This window comes from Eschrichtius robustus, chromosome 9 (genome assembly GCF_028021215.1).
Source record: "Eschrichtius robustus isolate mEscRob2 chromosome 9, mEscRob2.pri, whole genome shotgun sequence".
NCBI classification, from domain to species: domain Eukaryota; kingdom Metazoa; phylum Chordata; class Mammalia; order Artiodactyla; family Eschrichtiidae; genus Eschrichtius; species Eschrichtius robustus.
The window spans coordinates 27,427,575-27,447,635 of NC_090832.1; the positions used below are offsets into that span (position 1 = coordinate 27,427,575).

The 20,061-nt window shown below is 41.7% G+C and overlaps 1 protein-coding gene across 3 annotated transcripts in view; it reads left to right on the plus strand.

Moving 5' to 3' along the window:
* The window catches only part of MAP3K5 (mitogen-activated protein kinase kinase kinase 5), a 218,527-nt gene that overhangs the window by 184,606 nt on the left and 13,860 nt on the right, over positions 1-20,061 (plus strand). For all 3 annotated transcript variants that reach the window (XM_068550870.1, XM_068550871.1, XM_068550872.1), the window contains 6 exons: positions 2,139-2,316; positions 3,040-3,060; positions 5,792-5,969; positions 6,060-6,228; positions 11,724-11,909; positions 15,300-15,405. In XM_068550870.1, the coding sequence (XP_068406971.1) occupies positions 2,139-2,316; positions 3,040-3,060; positions 5,792-5,969; positions 6,060-6,228; positions 11,724-11,909; positions 15,300-15,405 (838 nt within the window). The remainder of the gene's footprint in view (positions 1-2,138; positions 2,317-3,039; positions 3,061-5,791; positions 5,970-6,059; positions 6,229-11,723; positions 11,910-15,299; positions 15,406-20,061) is intronic.

A 20,061-nucleotide genomic window follows, 5' to 3' on the forward strand; every position in this document is an offset into this window, starting at 1 on the left:
GATGATTTAAGCGCTCTGGGAAACAGAGTCTGAAAAATCTTCCACTGGGGGAGATATAGAAACGTGTTTTATCCATTGAGGTATTAAAGACATATTTTCCTTTACTCCTCTATCATCATAGTTTGAAGGCGCCGTAGATAAAAAGGGCATAGTTGCTGTTTTAAGTACATCAACCTTATTCTCATCTATCTACTCTTCTGGCCTGTTAATTTGCCCATTAGTAGCTGTTTTGGGGGTGGGAAAGGAAGCATCTCCATCTCTCACAATAGGGAGCACAGGATATGGAAATAGGCCTGAGAGAGCCCAGGGGCCACAGCTTCAGCATCCGGGGCCTGCGCAAACAGTGACCTGCCCGTGAATCCCTGTAGTCCTCACCTGCCACTTCACCAAGCCAGAGGAACATGAAGCTGAACACCTGTTTCCCAAGAAGTAAAGCTCACATGCCTGCTATTCTCTGCGGCATCGGACTTTTGATCATAATTTGTTATTCCTTTCCCTGCCACCGAGCGTGTTTCTAGTACTTACTCCGTTTGTGAATAGCCTCTTATGAGGGACCACATATTACATACCTTCTGTGTTTGTACAAAGCTTGGTTTACTTTAAGAGACAATATTGATAGGCTACTGCTGATACAGAAATAGTGGTGTAACCAAACCCGAAAGAACAATGAGAGCTGCTCAGGGAGCTGCCTTTCTGGACCTGAATGGATGTCTTTCTCTTCTTGGCCAGTCTTTCAAGTCTTCACCAATCTCTAGGACTTCACTCTGAAATGCTCCTCTGTTACCCACACGGTGCCGGGATTATTATACAACATGCTTTAGATGAGATAGCAAACCCTGGCACAGATTTGCAATGTTTGAATCCAGGCGCTGACACAGTCAAACTATTTGATGACTTTAGGTAAATTACTTAACCTTCTTGTATCTCAGTTTCCTCATCTGTAAAATGGGCATAAAAATAGTACCTATCTAATAAAGGGTTTTGAGGAGTGGATAAGACAATATGTGCAAAGCACTTAGAACAGTGTCTGACACATAGTAAATAAAGGCTTTATAATTATTACAGATAATTATATCTTATTATCTATATAATAATAAATTCATATAAGCTATTTAATAACAAAGAAGATTTCCTTAGGAAGTTTTCTCTGTACTAAATACATGAAAACATTACTGAAACAAAATTAGAATGACATCAATGAGAAGAAAGTTCTCATTGTTATAGAAAAACTGTTTTAAGTATTTTTATTTATTTATTTTTATAAATTTATTTATTTTATTTATTTATTTTTGGCTGCGTTGTGTCTTCATTGCCGCGCGGGCTTTCTCTAGTCACCGAGAGCGGGCGCTACTCTTCGTTGCGGTGCGCGGGCTTATTGTGGTGGCTTCTCTTGTTGCAGAGCACGGGCTCTAGCCGCGCGGGCTTCAGTAGTTGTGGCATGCGGGCTCAGTAGTTGTGGCTCACAGGTTCTAGAGTGCAGGCTCAGTAGTTGTGGCACATGGGCTTAGTTGCTCCGCAGCATATGGTATCTCCTTGGACCAGGGCTCGAACATGTGTCGCCTGCATTGGCAGGTGGATTTTTAACCACTGTGCCACCAGGGAAGTCCCAATTTTAAGTATTTTTAAATATCTCTTTTAATGTAGGCAATTTGAGACAGGGAAAACGTTCACAAACCATGGCACAGGAGAAACAACATATGCTTTAAGCCAAACAAATGAAGGTTCAAATACCAGATCTGCCTTTTCATAAGCATATAACCTCACACCCGTGAGCCTCATTTTTCTCATTGCTGTAACAGGGATAATATTTAATCCACTGGGTTGCTGGGAGTATTCAGTGAATCTCATAAATGGAAAAGCCAAGCACAAAACTTTGAGGACTGAATTATTATTTCATAGTGCTGCTGTCTACTATCTTAAGCTGATTACTATGCCTGTATCATTGATAAACTTACAAAAGTGCTCTGGAAACTTTCCATAACCTACAGAAAACAAGTCCTGTCTCACTTTGAGAAAAGCCATGAATTTATCATGTAGTACATGATAAAGGAGCTTGTTGCATTAGGTGACCAGGTTATGGAACCCAGAGCCCATGGGATAAGATGGTCACTCAGAAGTCACGTTGTGCTGTGTCTTAGGTGGGAATGTTTAAAGTCCACCCGGAGATCCCAGAGTCCATGTCGACAGAGGCCAAAGCGTTCATATTGAAATGTTTTGAACCAGACCCTGACAATAGAGACTGTGCTAACGACTTGCTTATGGATGAGTTCTTAAAAGTTTCAAGCAAAAAGAAAAAGACACAAGCTAAGCTTTCAGGTATGTTGTTGCCTTGAAGGGGATATAGGTCAGAGTCACTAAATCCTAAACTTTTAAGGTGGAAGATTTTTCCAGAAGTAAGCTAATTTGCTTAAAGACATCACTGAAAACTGGTCAGGAAGCAGTGTTACCATCAGTTTCACAAATGCTAGGGCCTCACACATAATAATCTTCCATCACATGGTTAGTAGGGAACTAGAATATAAGCATCTATATACTAGCGTTGCTGATACAAAGATCAAAGTTAAAGAGGTGAAATGTAGCCTTTTCAAGCTGAAACTCCAAATTACCACAGATGGGCTATAGGGCTATTACAGAGCTGTTAAACTTCTAAACCATCTAGATAATATGTTCTTTCAATTTTAGGTAGTAGAAAATACTCATTGCCTCTTAGAGGAGACTATCTTCCTGAATAATTAACCCCCCCTCAAAAAAAGAAAAAAAAAAGAGAAGATTGCCAGTTATAAATAAAATAGCAGTGTAAAAATATAAATTGTCTTTTTGAAATAATTTCCATAACTCATTTCAGAAAAGAAAAAACAAGTGAATGATTCGTTTGTTGTTAGCATTTTTGGGGATTATGTGGGATGACATGGGCAGACTGAATGTTTGGAAAGGACATCAATCCCATTTCAAGCATTCACTTCATTTTTTGTTGATTTCTTAGTTTAACAACAAACCCAACGCGTGCTTATGTTGCTGTGTTTGCTTTTCTTTCCGCAGCTCTTTCAGCTGGATCGAATGGTGAGTTTATTTTTATATTGTCCGTTGAGCTGAAGCTTGGTGCATCATAGTTAGGCTCTAGATTGCCTGTCGAGGGGCCTCATCCTCTGCTCCTGTTTACATGGAGGGGCTCCTCTGGGTACTAAGGATGTGTGACTGCAAGCCTGGCTGGGTTCATTCCTTCAGAAAACCCCTCACCTTTCTCCTTCATGAGAGAGGCTTCCATTGTCCCTCCCTGAATGGAAGACGGTGACTCTGTTTTTGAAATCTTCAATTTGAGAGGAGTCCATGCTTTCTTATTGAGGAGCCAGTTGGCCACCTACTGGATTTCTTGTGGAAAATTTCAATGCCAGACACCTTCCTCTATCACCTTTGGCGTCCTATATTCTCTCTGGATTTAGTTGGTCAGGACAAGTTGTGATTTTTAATATTGGCCTTTGAAGATCATAACTAGGAAGGTGAATCTGCTCTAGGAAGATCAACTAATGCATTTCGAGGAATAGGAAAGAAATGACCGTGGCTTTGGCTTTTCCTAAGTTGAATGAGCTGTGGATCACGTAGGCAGGGGCTTGATTGTTCACTGTGAGCGTCGTGTGCATTCTTCCACAGGCCAGGGGCAGGCTTTGGCAGGTTCCTTAAGGTTCCTTAAGGTGCCTCAGCCCAGAGAAGAGGCCCAGTAATTGGGGTTTCTTGGCCACAGCCTTTCCAGATTCCTCCTTCAATTCTGAGAGTCAAGGAGAACTCTGTGAGGAGAACGCCCTCCCTTTCCTCCTTTCTCCACAAGCAGCCTAGACGCTGGAAGGCAGTCACTGCATTTCACAAGGTGGACCCGGGGTGCTCCACAGCCTTCCCACCAGCCTGTTTTTGGTGTCATAAAATGGGCACTGATTTTGGACTTAAGCAGAGGTTGATTCACTTTGGACTTAGTTGGAAGTTGGTTCTGATCCCAACTGAGCCACTTTCTAAATATGTGACATGCCGCAATTTACTTGTTTCATCAGGCATTCGATGTTGGGAACAGTACCTACTTCACAGATTTGGTTCTGAGAACAAAATAAAAAATATATAGCAAAGGAGGCTGGAGCCACGCCCAGAAGCTCGATGCATGGTAGCTTTATCCCTTCCATATGCGTCGGTTTTTGTTTTAGGAAGCATTCTCATTACGCACATATTGAAATTATGTGAACTCAACTCTACACACTTGGCAAGAGAGAGCTAGAGAGAGAGAATTTAAGCTGATAGTTTTGCCCGCAAGCCCTCTCGGTGAGCATGTGCCTTAGAACAAGCATGAGATGGAAGGTGTTCATCTGCTCAACTCTGGGTCACCTTTCCCACACGCCCTCCCCCCTCTGCACTCAGGATGACTCAAGAGCATTTGGGACTCTGCTCTGGCTTTAGAGTCTAACTTTACTTAAGATATTTTAGAATGTTAAGGGACTTCCTGGCAGTCCAGTGGTTAAGACTCTGCGCTTCCACTGCACGGGGCACGGGTTCAGTCCCTGATTGGGGAACTAAGATCCCACGTGCTGCACGACCAAAAAAAAAGATATTTTAGAATCTTAAGATTTTATAGAGTCAGAATTAAGAGGCTGGGCATTGGGGTCAGAGCTGGGTTCATGCATTAACTGGGTGACCTTGGAAATGACTTACCCTTAGTCACCTCATCTGTCCGGTGGATTCAGTTAGAAAACCTGCCCATGGGTCTTTGTAACTATTAAGTATGATTACACATGTGAGATGCTTAGCAACTGCCCTAAGGTGGTTATTATGACTATTATTGCTGGTCTCTTCTTGCTCTGGCCTGCCCATGCCCAGTGGCTCATTTAGAATTGTAGACCACAGTCCAAAAGTCCCCTCTCCTTTTCCTAAAAACTCTCCTGTTCCTCCTCTCTCAGAACTTCTTCCAGGCCTCCTGAATTCTCTGGATTTTTTTTTATCTCCCAGTGACCCATCCCTTTCTGTTCTGCCCTCTTGGCCTGAGACATTGATTTGCTTGATAAAGATGTTTCTGGCAAAAATTACTTATTTTAAAACCAGTATTTGATGAAATGTAGGCACCTCCTATTGTGCCAGTTCAGTCTCCATCAAAATAAAATAAAAGCTTACATCTGTTATAGAATCATAATGTCTGAGAACTGGGAAAGACCTAAGAGATCATCTAGTCCATTAGTTTCCAAAATCTGTGTTTAGTAAAGAACCTTTTTTTAAAATATGAATCCTTAAGCAGAGCCCTGATATATGACTGAAAGAACATATTTGTTTCAGGAAAAACAGGGTTGGAACCTGTGTTCTAGAATCACAGAATCCTACTCACTCACCCCATCCAAGGCAGCCCCAAGAAATAGGTGAACCTTAAACTTCTGAGGCACACAGTTTACAAATTAGGAATCTGGTCCTTTATTTTATAGATATGAAAACTAAGACTCATAAATGACCTTCCTAATAGGAGGACAATAAGAACGAAGGGCTCAGAACCCAGAACTGCTGGGCCTGGTGCTTCCTCCAGTTTCACACCCCTGAGATACTCCTTTCAGAGCCCAGGAGGCCCTTTCCTCGCCGACCCCCTGCATGGGTTACACTGAGCGTTGGGAGGCACCGTGGTCCCACGACCAGCCGCTTACGTAGCATAATTTTGCTACTCACTGGAACGAGACACTTGACAAGTAATCTTGCTGTCTTTCAATAGGTGTGTCCGTGTGTGCACGTTTTTTAGAAGCATTAATCGTCTCCTTCCCCCTCTCGTGACACGCAGAGTATCTTAGGAGCATCTCCCTGCCAGTGCCTGTCCTGGTGGAGGACGCGAGCAGTAGCAGTGAGTACGGCTCAGTTTCTCCAGACACGGAGTTAAAGGTGGATCCCTTCTCTTTCAAAACAAGAGCCAAGTCCTGCGGAGAAAAAGATGTCAAAGGAATACGGACGCTCTTTCTGGGGTAAAGACCTGGCTTGTTTTGGGTGAGAGAAGTATGTTGTGTGTCATTTTGTAAAGAAGATTGTGATTTGTGCTGTCTGAATTATTACAGCATCCCCGATGAGAATTTTGAAGACCACAGCGCTCCACCTTCTCCTGAAGAAAAGGATTCCGGATTCTTTATGCTGAGGAAGGACAGTGAGAGACGGGCCACGCTTCACAGGATCCTGACGGAAGACCAAGACAAAGTTGTGAGAAACTTAATGGAATCTTTGGCTCAGGTAAAACCCCTCATGGAGACTTCATTTCCCCTATTTTAACAGTGTCATAACCACTTGGAACTGTCGCACGTGATGTGAAGACATGAGGAAGCTGCTGCTCTCCTGGTGATAAAACAAACCTACCCCAGGGATAGGCAGAGCCCTAACACAGAAACTGCGTTTTTGAACATAAGCTATTTTTAGGTCAGAAGCAAAATTTTCATGTTGATGTCGTTCCAGCTGGTCCCTACAAGCCTTTTCACCCTTCATTCATTTGTTTATTCATTCAATCAATAAACATGCAGTGAGCCATGTGAATTGCTAATTCTGATATTAGCATGAGGGTACCTGCCATTGGCTCCTCTGAGCATTTGGGAAGCATCACAAATTCAACAGAGACCCCTGTGCTTGGAGGGCTACAATTAGATGGAAGGTGTTGGGCAATAATAAGTAAATTATCTAGCGTGCTAGGAGGCCATTCGTGCTATGAAAAAACAAAGCTGGTCAGTCAAACTCGTTTTCCCTGCTGTATTTGTTTGCTAAGTTGTCGTAACAAAATACCTTAGACCCAGTAGCTTAAACAACAGAAATTTCTCTCTCACGATTCTGGGAACTGGAAGTTTAAAAGCAAGGTGTTGGCAGGTTTGGTTTCTCCTGAGGCCTCTCTCCTTGGCTTGCAGATGGCCACTTTCTTGCTGTGTCCTCACCTGCCCTTTTTTCTCTGTGTGCCCCTGGTATCTCTTCCTCTTCTTATAAGAGCACTAATCCTATTGGATTTGGGCCTCAACCTTATGATCTCACTTAACCTTAATCACCTCCTAAAGACCCTGTCTCCAAATACAGTCACACTGGGGGTTAAGGCTTCAAAACATGAATTGAGGGGTGGGGGGAATGGCACTGTTTCACCCATAATACCTGGGAAAATGTATTCCCTGGGATTCTGTTTACAGAAATGAGGAAGAATCCCCTCTGAACTCTGCCCCAGTGGAGATAGGGTTTCCCCCACCTCCAAGCTGTAGGTGATGCCTCCTGTGCCTGGAGCAGAAGCTCAGGCCCCCTTTGGGTGTAAACCTCCCAGACATGCTTGGCCCAGACATGACACCTGCATCCTCTTTCAGTTCTGTTGGCATCAGGGACTTGTGTACCTGCTTTAGCACCTGTGGCCACCACCTGTCCCTCCGTGATCACTGTGGATGACACATAACTTCTTCCCTCCCTTCTGTCCTAGGAAAATAGCTGCAAAAAAGGATGGAGCTGGAGGGGTTGGGTCAAGTTTTAGTCTCAGTCTAGCAGTTTACCTGTTCTTAGCTTTTATTGGGATGTAAATGGATCCAGGCTCTCTCTTTCTCAGCTCTTGCTCTATAGCCCCTGCTTGTCTTTGTCTCGAGAACCCCACTAAGTTTCTCTGCTGATTCCATCGCCTTAGGAATTCTGTAACGTTCACATCTTTAGATCCTGTAGGAGGAGCTGAAAGGCTATGTGTGTGTCAGCAGGGTCTCTGGGTACAGGGAGAACTGAAATCTCCAGTTTCTGGGAACTGAAATCTCCAGGTTCTGGGTCCTCTGGGTACAGGGAGAACTGAAATCTCCAGGTTGGTTAAATCTCCAGTTCTGAGTTTCCCAGAACTCTGACTTGGGTCCTTGAGGGAAGCTGCCTCCAGCGAGCAGGGACTCTGAGGCCCAGAAAGGAGGTGCTCTGGGGCGAGGGGCAGCCAGGCCTCTGAGTTGGAGGTAGAATGAGTGCTGAGGATGCCATGCAAGAATCTGGAGATGTGGAGGAGACAGAAGCAGTCTGGAACCTTTAGCTGTCACTCTTGCCTTTCTCTCTCTGTTCACTGTGGTCATTCAAGAACTGAGAATCGGATGGCGTAAGATAAGAAGGAGAATCAAGTTTAGATGGAAGGAGCAACTGGGCAGTAATTGGAGGTCGTTCATTCAACAAATACTTATTGAGCATCTACTAGATGCCAGGCACTGTTCTATGTGCTGGGGACACTATAGTGAGCAAAATAGAAAAAAAATCTGCATCCCATTGAAGCTGACATTCTAGTGGAGGAAGAAAAGCAATAAAAACACAGTAAACACGTAGTTGAATATATAGTAACAAATATAGTTAAATATATAGTTATATGTTGCTACGTACTATGTGTGTTACATATATGTTTCTATAAATGGTAAATATATAGTAATACTAGCAAACACTTTCTATGGGCCAGATGTTGTTCTTAGTATTTCCTGTGTCTCTACTCACTTAATCCTCTTGACAATAGTCCTACGGCACTAGTTTTAGTAGTATCCTCATTTTGCAGATGAGGACACAGAGGCACAGAGTTGTTGAGTAACTCACCGAGGCCAGGCAGCCCTAAGTGATGGAGTCGGGATTTGAACGCAGGCAGCCTGGCTCCAGGGTCTGTGCTGTCAAGTACCACACTGCTCTCCCCACTGCTACCCCAGACGGTGACAAGTGCTGGGAGGAACATAAAGCAGGGGAGGGGACAGGGCTTGGGTTGGGGGAGGGAATCACCAGCAGCCACTGTGGAATGAAGGCTTCTGTTTTAGGTCAGAAACACAGAACGCAGGGATTGCTTAAATCTCGTAATCATCCCCAATGAGTGTGCTTTTCTAACACAGAAAGTATCTGCTTGTTTGGGGGTTTTCTTTGTCTCCCTGCTGGACTGTAGGTCCATCAGGGCAGGGACTGCCTTGGTTAGTGTCGTTGACCCAGCCCTCAGCAAAGAACCTGGCAGGTTCCATGACCATGCTGAAATTCTTAAATTTGGAGTTGGTTAATCCTATTCAAGTGTTTGTGACTCCCTAGTTTTTTAAGCACGCTTGAATGTTCTCTATAAAAGGAGAAAGGAAAGAAAAACTTAAAAGCGACTGTCAGAGGGCATGCCTCAGTGCACCAACATGAAGTGACCAGTGGGGACCAGAAGTGATTCTGGGGTCAGAATCACGTAGTAAATCCAGAGTCGTCAAGGGATAGACAGGGTGCTTCTGACTGTACTGCTGAGGACTCTATGAATCCGCTCCTGTGGCATCCCATGGTGATTTTGTGATAGAGCAAGTCCTGCCCCAAGGTTACTGCTGGTTCATCCAGCTGATTGGGGCAATAGAAGGTAATGATTAGGAGCTTGGGTTCAGCCTCAACTTGACTTTGAGGCCTGGTTCCACCACATAAAGGCTGTGTGATTTGAGCAAGTTATTTAACCTCTCTGAGGCTGAATTTCCTAATCCATAAAATAGAAGAAGCAACGGTATTCACCTCATAGGGTTGCTATAAGGAGTAACTAAGATCATGAATCATTGAGATAATAATAGAGTGTATTCCACAAATGTTAACTATGATTGTTATTATTATCATTATCAAGCAGGCTAATAACAGTTATCTAGTGTCTTTAATTTTCTTCTACTACCAGATGGAAATAAGTCTTTTCATTGTATTAAATATTTCTATTAATAGATACATCTTTACATTTAAGCCTACCCTTTAGAACAAGACTAACAGGTAGATGCTGGTCAGGTCCTCAAAGCGGCCCATGAAAGCCCTTTCAATGTGTAACATCCTTCTGAAATCCACTCACCATTTTTAAGGAAGCTTAAGGGATAAAGAAGAGAGAGCCCCTTTGCAGGAGAATCTGTGATGGTCCTCTGAGTGGTCAGGAAAGGCGTGCTGTCAGATGCTACTTTCTCATACTGAATCAGTCTCACCTGGTACCTAAGATGCTTGTTCATGAAGGCACGTTAATGAGTGCACACGGAGAGGCAGGAGTGAGAACAGAAATAACTATTAGGTACATGATGAAATATCCCAGACAGAAGAACATTTCCCAGGGTAGACAGCATTCCTTTGTAGGGCAGTGGCATCAAAAACCAGAAGCAGCATGTTTTCCTGTTGTGAAAACAAAGCTAATGTCCAAAAAATGATTGCTATTTAAACTGCTGGTGAACACATAACTGATTTTTCACTAAGATAAGCTTCCAATTTCTGAATAACTCACATTTTTCTTCTTGAACGTATTTTCATGTTACTGTGATATTGCCTATGAATCTTTACTTTGGTTGTAATTTAGTTCGTGGTAAGAAAAGAAACAAAGTTTATAATTGTTCCCAGTCTGATTTTAAAATATTCCCTTAATGACAGTTTTCAGGCTTTTCAATATAATTTTTTCTCGTCAAAACATAAACATGAGAGGGAGCTCCCAAATGAAAATATATTGAGAGAAAGAACTTGATGGGACATTTCTCTTTTATTTTAATAGACTCCTAGAAATTGTAATTTTCACAGCCCAGCTGAGGAATTTAATTTTAATGATGCAATAACAAAATGTGCAATATGAGGTAGAAATGAGCATAATAAAAATCCAGTTGTTTCTTAAAGTTAAATGAGGATAAATAACATCCTACTATGTTTCCTTTAAGGAAGCAATGTTTCTTGCTCAAAGTAAAAAAAAGTTCAACTTGAGGGAGGAAATTTGTTTAAATATTGTATTTAATTTTTAATATGTGAAGTCATCCATTTTGTCCATTCTTATAACTAATTGCCTTATCGGTGGGTAAGGAATGGTTTCCCGGATGGAGTCTGAAGCGAGCCCCTTTTGACTGCAAGGAATTGACGCGCTTTAAGGGCAGTTGAAGGACTGGGGACATGTAAGCAGACACATGTAGCAGTGGGGGAAGTGGCCTCTTCAGGTGAATTCCAACCACGGCGCCTAGCTGAGCCTCACACAGGCTGAAACTAGAGTGTGATTCCAAGGGCCTTCAAGTCCCAGGAGTCAGTACATCTCTCCTCTGGCTCGGTTGCTATTGGCCTGCTTGGTGTGCCATTGCTGTTTCCATCCACTTCTCTCCATACTGATCATCATTCTCAACTCAGTTGTTTTTGCTTCCTTCCTTCCTTATAACTGGATGTACTCTTGCCCCTATTTTATTTTATTTTTTAGAAGTTTTTTTTGATGTGGACCATTTTTAAAGTCTTTATTGAATTTGTTACAATATTGCTTCTATTTTATGTTTTGGTGTTTTGGCCATGAGGCATGTGGGATCTTAGCTCCCCGACCAGGGATTGAACCTGCACCCCCTGCATTGGAAGGCGAAGTCCTAACCACTGGACCGCCAGGGAAGTCCCATTGCCCCTATTTTATGACTTATCTCTCTGGGCAGACTTTGAGCCTGAGATCCTATGGCTGAATCTCTCTTTAGCTCCCAGTTAAAATTTCTGAGAGTGGAATCTTATGGCCCCAGCCTGTCCCTGTTTGGGCAGAGCTTTGTCTATCTGACTCTATCATGGCTCTTAGACAATGTATGGGGCAGGTGCCTTTCCTCCCAAAGTCTGATTATTTCTCTTTTTTTGCAGGGGAAGGAGCCATATAGTTCAAATATGGTCTTTCCCCTTAGCAGGGGGCATTTCTAAGCCCAGTTCTTCTTGGCAGGGGCTGTGGGATGGCAGACCCATGGCTGATACATCCAGCACAGATACATCTGATCGACTGACAGATTACTGGTTATTCTTCACAGGGGGCCGAAGAACCTAAACTAAAATGGGAGCACATCACAACCCTCGTCGCAAGCCTCGGAGAATTTGTGAGGTCCACTGACCGGAAGATCATAGCCACCACCCTGTCGAAGCTGAAGCTGGAGCTGGACTTTGACAGCCACGGCATTAGTCAAGTTCAGGTGGTGCTCTTCGGTTTTCAAGATGCTGTAAGTATGATGTTTTGCCCATGTTTTCCCGCAGACTCCAGCCAAAATTAGTCAGAAAAATGGGATAAAAACATAAGTTGTTATCTTTTCTTTCTTTAATAATTTCGATCAATTCTGTTCTCTTTGGATCATAAATAAGTATGAGATGGTTGCCTGTCCGTGTGCCTCAAAGCACCAGATTTGTTGTTTGGTGTGTAATCTTGTGTCTCCCCAGATTAGATACACATAAAATTGAACACCATGGAAGATAACAAAACTCACAAACCTCTCCCATGGCTGCACTTTGTTCTTATGAAATCATGTAGTCAGTCACTATTTATTTTGATGATTTTAGCAACAGAGCACACTTTAGTCCTGCACTTTCTAATTCTATATGAGACATGCCATCTAGTGGTCATTGAGAAAAATGTAACCGTACAGACCGGAATGATCGGTAATTTTTTTCCCCCCTGCTGTGGTTTCCATACAGAACATTTTAAACATACTTGTTTAATAAATATTCACTATTTCCTAGCCAGCAATATACTTCAGAGCACAGGGCATCACTGGATGAAAATTAATTCACAGGATCTGGTGAGAGATTGCTGAGGATTCCTCTCTCTCATACTGAGTTGCTATGCAACACAAACTTGAAGCCAGTTTTCCAGAAGCCTGATTCAAACCATATGCGATATTCTTGAATGAGACTTGTCTGTGGAACTGTGTACCAAAAAAAGCCTGAGGTCCTTCCTGGAAGGCCCTTACGAGGTGTGGGAGACTGAAATAAGAGAGTTCTTAAGTGGCAGGGGGGGCGGATGGTGGTGGGATGAATTGGGAGATTGGGATTGACATGTATACACTAATATGTATAAAACAGATAACTAATAAGAACCTGCTGTATAAAAAATAAATAAAATAAAATTCAAAAAAAAAAAAAGAAAGAGAGAGAGAGCGTTCTTGACAGTGCCTGTCGTGTGAATAGGGAAGCACTTTGCATAATTTTATTTAAATTCCCCAAACTGACTCACTCCTAATGTGTTTATTGCTCCTACATAGGCGATGTCTTGACAATTGCATTTGGTGCATCACATGATCCCTGATTTAAAACCGAATTGTAATCCTTCAGTGGCCACTTGTGCTCTCAGGAACTCTGTGTTAGCCGCTCAGTCTTGTGCTGTACTGTGGGCAGGGCAACGCTCCTGACTCCATTGGGGTCATGGAAAATGAGAGCAAAGCCTATCACTAATATTAAATGCTAAAGGCACACTCACTCTGTAACTAGCGAGCCCTAGCCATCTGCAAACCGAATGAAATAATTTAGTGACTTTGTACTTGCCTACACATTTGGCTTCCAGCCTAGAGATTGGAAGGCAAATAGGCGAGTAGAATTCAGATTGAGAGTGGGTAAGTTGTAATCCTGGGCCACAGGCCAGGTCTCTCTCTCTTTCTCTCTCTCTCTCTCTCTCTCTCTCACACACACACACACACACACACATGCCCCGTTCTTGCTCAGTCACTGTCCAAGATGGGAATGAACCCAAAGAATGGGCCGGATATAATATACTGTTTAATGAAGGGCTGTGAGGAGCCAGTCATGGTGATAGAGGATCCCTCTTCCATTTACTATTTGTGACCCTCGAGAGAAATATTCTTAGTTACTAAATGTTGTATCCGCATTTGTCAAATAAACAGGCAAGTCCTTTATGTAAGTACCAGGACAAAATCAGTCTGAAAGGACTTCCTAGAACAGGTGGGAACCTAGCAATGGTTCGCTTCCTTAGGAGCAACTACTCTAAGGAATTCCTCGGACAGACTGCCATCTAAACTGGGGGATTTTGATGAAGATGGACCAAGGGCAGGAATAAGCAACTGGAGCTCCAGCTTTTGGTGTGAGATTACAGCTAGGTCCTCTTCTCCCCAGCTTCTTCTCAGATCTCGAGTCAGAGCCCTGTTGGGAAAATAGCCTCTTTTCTTAGATGCCCGTGTCAACCAGAAATTAGTGGAGTTAACTCAAATTTTAGATAAGCCTCTCTTAGCCTTATGATAAAAGTTATTTTTAAAAAGGTAATGTGGGGACTTCCCTGGTGGTCCAGCAGTTAAGACTCCGCACTCCCAATGCAGGGGCCCCGGGTTCGATCCCTGGTCAGGGAACTAGATCCCACACGCATGCCACAACTAAGAACCCACATGCCGCAATAAAGATCCCATGTGTTGCAACTAAAGATCCCAGTGCAGCCAAATAAATAAATAAATAAATATTTTAAAAATAAATAAATAAAAATTAAAAGGTAACGTGCTTGGCTTATACATACAATGGAATATTATTCACCCTTAAAAAAGAAGGAAGTTCTGACATATTACACTAAGTGAAATAAGCCAGGCACAAAAATACTATATGATTTCACTTTTGTGAGATACCTAGTATAGTCAGATTCATAGACAGGAAGTAGAATGGTGGTTGTCAGGGGCTGGGTGGAGAGGGCAAGGGGAAATTGTTGTTTAACGGGTGTAGAGTTTCAGTTTTGCAAGATGAAAAGAGTTTTGGAGATAGAAGGTGGTGACGCTTGCACAACAATGTGAATGTACTTAAGCCATTGAACTGTACACTTAAAAATGGTTAAGATGGTAAATTTTATGTTATGTGTATTTTACCATAATTTTTAAAAAGAAAAAGAAAGGTAATGCATATATCTACTTCAGTGTCTACTTAAATATGTGAAATATTACTAGTCACTAAAAAGAGATAGCCTGACAACAAAAGTTTTTAATGTGAACAGCTTTTCTGGAATAGTTTGGCAGATTATTCCCCCGTTTAAAAAGATATAAGCAACACACCATTGTAAAGCACTTATACTCCAATAAAGATGTTAAAAAGAAAAAAAGGTATAAGCAAGTGTGGGAAGGAAAACAAGGCATGCACTGTGGCACATCTGTAGGTAGCATGTATGTGCTCATGTTCCCCCTTTACTGGTGTTTCCAAGTCACCAGAGTATGCTGCAGCACTTGGTTGTGTTAAACAGCAGTTATAACATTTAAGAATAGCAATTACTTTTACTTAAATCCCCTTGGACTCTTTTTTTCCTCCTTTACCGCTTCCACCATCCAATCTGCTGACATCGTGAAAGGCGGAAGCTACAGGTTCTGAGTCCCAAAGAGGCAACATTCCCATTTAACCAGATTGCCTTTCATTTAAGTGGTGTGTCTCACTTGCTTACATGAGGATCGCCAAACTTCATTTTGAAGTGGCAATTTTGCATTTGTTTTCCGCTGACGTAGAGAAATTATCCACCATTCAAGGTAAAGAAACCTTTTAGTTATTTTTGTTGATGGAATGTCATCCAGATGTGTGCATCAGCTAGGTTATTTGCAATTAAATATTAAAGTAGACCAAATGTCACTCTCTTCCTCCAGGTCAATAAAGTTCTTCGGAATCATAATATCAAGCCACACTGGATGTTTGCCTTAGACAGTATCATCCGAAAGGCGGTGCAGACAGCCATTACCATTCTGGTTCCAGGTCAGAAATACTTAATTACTTGGCAAATATTTAGTGTTTGATATTTTCAATTACCGTTCATTATCATTTATGGTGTCTCCTCACTGTTTTTAAGACCAGGTTAACCTTTTTTTTTAAATCTTTAAAAGCCACCAAATAGTATTTATCTAGTACATATAGTCTGAGCAATGGTACACCCAGCAAAACGTTTGCTATGAGTGAGGAAGACTTGCTTCCTTGTCTTTAAAGAGCATAGCTGGATATGAAGACAAAGAGAAAACTCTACAGGTGACCCAAATACATATGCATTTCAATATACAGATATCTGTGCCCACAAAACATATTCCCGTGTCATCCTTTACCAGTGGTTCCCACACCTGCCGGTGCACTGAGTGATGTAATGAACTGCGTGATGTAAGGTGCTCTTTAAATTACAGCTTTCAGAGCTCCGTCCCGGACTGGGTGAGAATCTGCTGGGGATACAGCCCAGGAATCTGATTTTCATCCAGCTTCCAGGTCATTTTGATACACAGCCAGGTTTAGAAATCACTGGTCTAGACAGGTCCCAGCTGTGTTTGCAGTGAGATACAAAAGGGGTAGTGTTCATGAAACCAGGTTTTATGGAGTAAGGGAGAGACGTATTCATATTCTAAGACAAACTTCCAAAGTGTTTTGATAGTGTACCCATTAATAAAAATTTTAAGCAGAGCTCTTTCACCTTACGTGTGTGTGTGTGTGTGTGTGTGTGTGTGTGTGTGTGTTGTGTGGATAGGGATAGAGAAATAGATTGATTTAGATATACGAATTAGAAACATGTTCTATTGTACTAGTTTTACATGTATTATAAAGTGTTCTAAAGTAGAAATCTAAAAATATAAGTATGAAACATTTTAAATTTTGTTATTTATAAATGGTACCACAAGCTTTTAAGTTATCATCAACTCTTCTGAGTTACGGAATTCCCTCTCTTCCCTCAGAATACCTTGTTTGGTTTGAGAGTGAGGAATTAACTTATTTCTTTCTTATGAAAGGAAGGAATGGAAGAAGTTCTAACATCCCTGAACATGCTCTTCCTCTACAGAGCGCACCTGCACCCCTCGTCCCTCCTGCCACCTACCTTTGCATTCTTGTACCTTTACCTTCTTCGGGTCTCGGTTTACAGCATGCCTCTGCAGAGAGTCCTGACCGACCCCGAAGTCTACAGTAGGCTCCGCCATCACTCTCTCTCCCTGGAAATGGTTTTTCCCCATTGGTGACACTTGCACCAATCAGAAACTGCTTTTATTTTCTTGTCTAATAGCTGTTTCCCTCACCAGAGGGTCTGTTTTATTTTATTCTGTGCTAAGCACACTGTCCAGCATGGTGCCTGGAAAATAATAGACTCCTGATAAATATTGGTTGAAACAATAAGTAAATGAGTTTCACCTGGTTATAACAAATTAGTGTGAAAATTTTTGCAGAACTTCGAAAAAAATCCTAGAGAGGCTTTGAAATGCGTGACTAGCGGTTGGATGTGAACCTGAGGAATCTAAAGCTGATGGAAACCTACTGTAATGCTCTAAAGAAGTCAGCACATACTTATGTTTAGATGGTTGATCACTGGAATAAGCTTGGCTGTGGGAAATGTACCAAAGAGGGGTTATAAACCCAAAAGATACAAGAAGTGAGAGAGATTAGGTGTGTATCAGTAAAAGCGATAGGTATAGGCCATGAGTTATATCCAGTAGTAACCTAAATTAAGAATGCTCAAATGAGGAGAGGAGAGAGGGATTATACTTTGAAATAATTTAACTAGTATATAAATAATCTGTTAATCTAATTTTTGTTTAAAAAAATCCTTTTAAAATGGATTACCTAAATGCAATGAATTGTATCCTGGAATAGGAAAAAGAACATCAGTGAAAAACTGGCATAATTTGAAAGTAGTCAGTAGTTTAGTTAATACAGTTGGTACTGTACTGATGTACAGTTCTTAGTTTTGACAGAAGTACCATAGTTACATAAGATGTACTGGGGGAACTGAGTGGAAGGTATATGGGAGTTCTCTGTATTATCTTTGCAGTGTTTCTGTAAATCTAAAATTCTTCCAAAATATAAAGTTTATAAAGCACACTGATTATCACACTGTAGGTGAAACACTGTTAAGTTTAGAGAGAGTGAAAGGGACAGTGCAGCGAGGCATGTCTCCTCTCATGGGTGTCCCCGTGATGGGCACTGCTTTAACCCAGCCATGTGCAGAGCAAGGCACGTTCTTTATGCAAAGGGTTTGCTAAGGAAAGTTATTTGTCCTTCCACGGTGAATTGGCTTCTTTGAGGCCACTAGGGGTCTCTGATGACAACTGAAATGACTGTTTGGAAGCATTTTAAAAAGTGGACCAAAAAAAAAAGGAATTCCCTGGCAGTCCAGTGGTTAGGACTCCACACTTCCACTGCAGGGCGCACGGGTTCAATCCCTGGTTGGGGAACTAAGATCCTGCAAGCCGTGTGGTGCAGCCAAAAAAATAGTAATAATTTTTAAAATAAAATAAAAAGTGGAAATTTTAGAGAATTACATTAAGAAAGTATTTTTTTATATTCCTCTCGGGATAGGGGAAGACAATGTACGCTGTACACCAACATATAAATGATGAAATATATGAACAAGAGGAATTGATTTCAAGCATTTGACAATTCCATCAAATTTCCAAATATCCCTAAAGATTTTGTTATACAATTAAGATTCAAAGAAACACTAAAAATGTCTCTCTTTATAGTCCCCTGATAAAAATTCCTTTTAGATGACAAAATACTACAACTTACCTACCAAATTTTAAAAAACATGCTAAAGAAACCAACAAATTCAAAAGTATACCATCATAAATACATACATTTCCTAGATGTGTTTGCTGAGAGAACCCAGATCTTGGTTTCTAAATACCATTCTCTAATAAAAGGAATCAGAGCTCCTTGGAGAAATGGTTGATTTCCAGGCCTAGGGCAGAGGAAATACAAGATGAACTTGGAACATACTGTGATGGCAGAAAGTAATGAAGTGCCCCCAAGGGATGGAAGCTTATTCAAAGGACACTGGAGACAGCTTGAAGGAGTTCCCCAAAGTCTAAGCCAGAACAAATTAAGCAAAAATTAAAATAAAAGAATAATAGTATTGGATTATAGCCCATAGAATAAACTAAATATCCATGAGTCCATACTGATATAAGTAATTAAATAAATAACTATATGGAGGAGAAGGGCCAGCTCTTTTTTTTTAGTAGAATTCCAATTAATTAACGTAGAAGGAATGAGGGAAATAGAAAATCACCATCAGGCAAACATCACGTAATAATTATTGCAAGCAAGAACAATCAATGGCTCCTAAGATCAGTAGGCAAAAGTGTGCTGAGAAACAGGATATTTGAATGGTCTTGGGGAATCTCCCCACAAGATATCTACTAATTACAAAGAGAAAACAGTGACAGCCCCTTTATCAAAAGATCAAGGTAAGCATCACTCGTAATAAGACACATCAGCATTATGTACCTCTTGATATGATGCACTGAGAAGGGCACAACATCACCTTTGTGGTATTCTTGTCAAAAATGCAGAGCCACAATCTCATCATGACAAGACATAAGTGAACTAAAAATGAGACACAGTACAAAAAAAACTGACCAGTACTCCTCAAAAGTAAGGAGGTCATGGGGGATAAAGAAATACTAGGGTTAGGACTTCCCTGGTGGCGCAGTGGTTAAGAATCCGCCTGCCAATGCAGGGGACATGGGTTCGAGCCCTGGTCCGGGAAGATCCCACATGCTGTGGAGCAACTAAGCCCGTGCGCCACAACTACTGAGCCTGCGCTCTGGAGCCCCTGCGCCACAACTACTGAGCCCATGTACCACAACTACTGAAGCCTGTGCACCTAGAGCCCGTGCTGTGCAACAGGAGAAGCCACTGCGCTGAGAAGCCCACGCACCACGATGAAGAGTAGCCCCGCTCACCGCAACTAGAGAAAGCCTGCACGCAGCAACGAAGACCCCATGCAGCCAAAAATAAATAAATAAATTTATTAAAAAGAAAAAAAGAAGGAAAAAAATACTAGGGTACTGTCACAGATTGGCAGAGACTAAGAAACATGACAACTAATGCAATGTGGGATCCCCGATCAGAAAAAGAACATTCTTGGGAAAACCACTGCAATTCAAATAAGGTCTATAGATTAGTTAATACTGTTGTATCCATGTTAACTTCCTGGTTTTGTTAATAGTGCCAAAGTTGTGTAAGATGTTAAGTTTAGGGCAAGCTGCTAAAGGATATACAGGAACTCTCTGTACTGTTTTTGCAACTTTTCTGTTATCCTAAAACTATTTCACAGTGAAAAGTAAAAAATTAAAAAATGTTCAATCTTCTTTCTTCCGAAAAAGAGCACACAGAACAGAGAGTACAGTGCAAGCCTCTTAAGAGTTTTTTTTCTCGGGCTGTTTTCCCACTTGTCATCAAGGATCAGCCTGTGGATTACTGGCAACATTAAGTATCTGTTGTTACTTCTCAAGTACAGTCTGGCTGTGGGTGACCAGATGGAGAAACGCTGAGCATGAGATCGTGTTGGCAGTGCTAAGGTAGAGAGAATCGACAATGTAGGCACACTTCTCATAGAAACTCTAATTGTTTAAACTGCTAGAGCACTTGGTATTACTACCA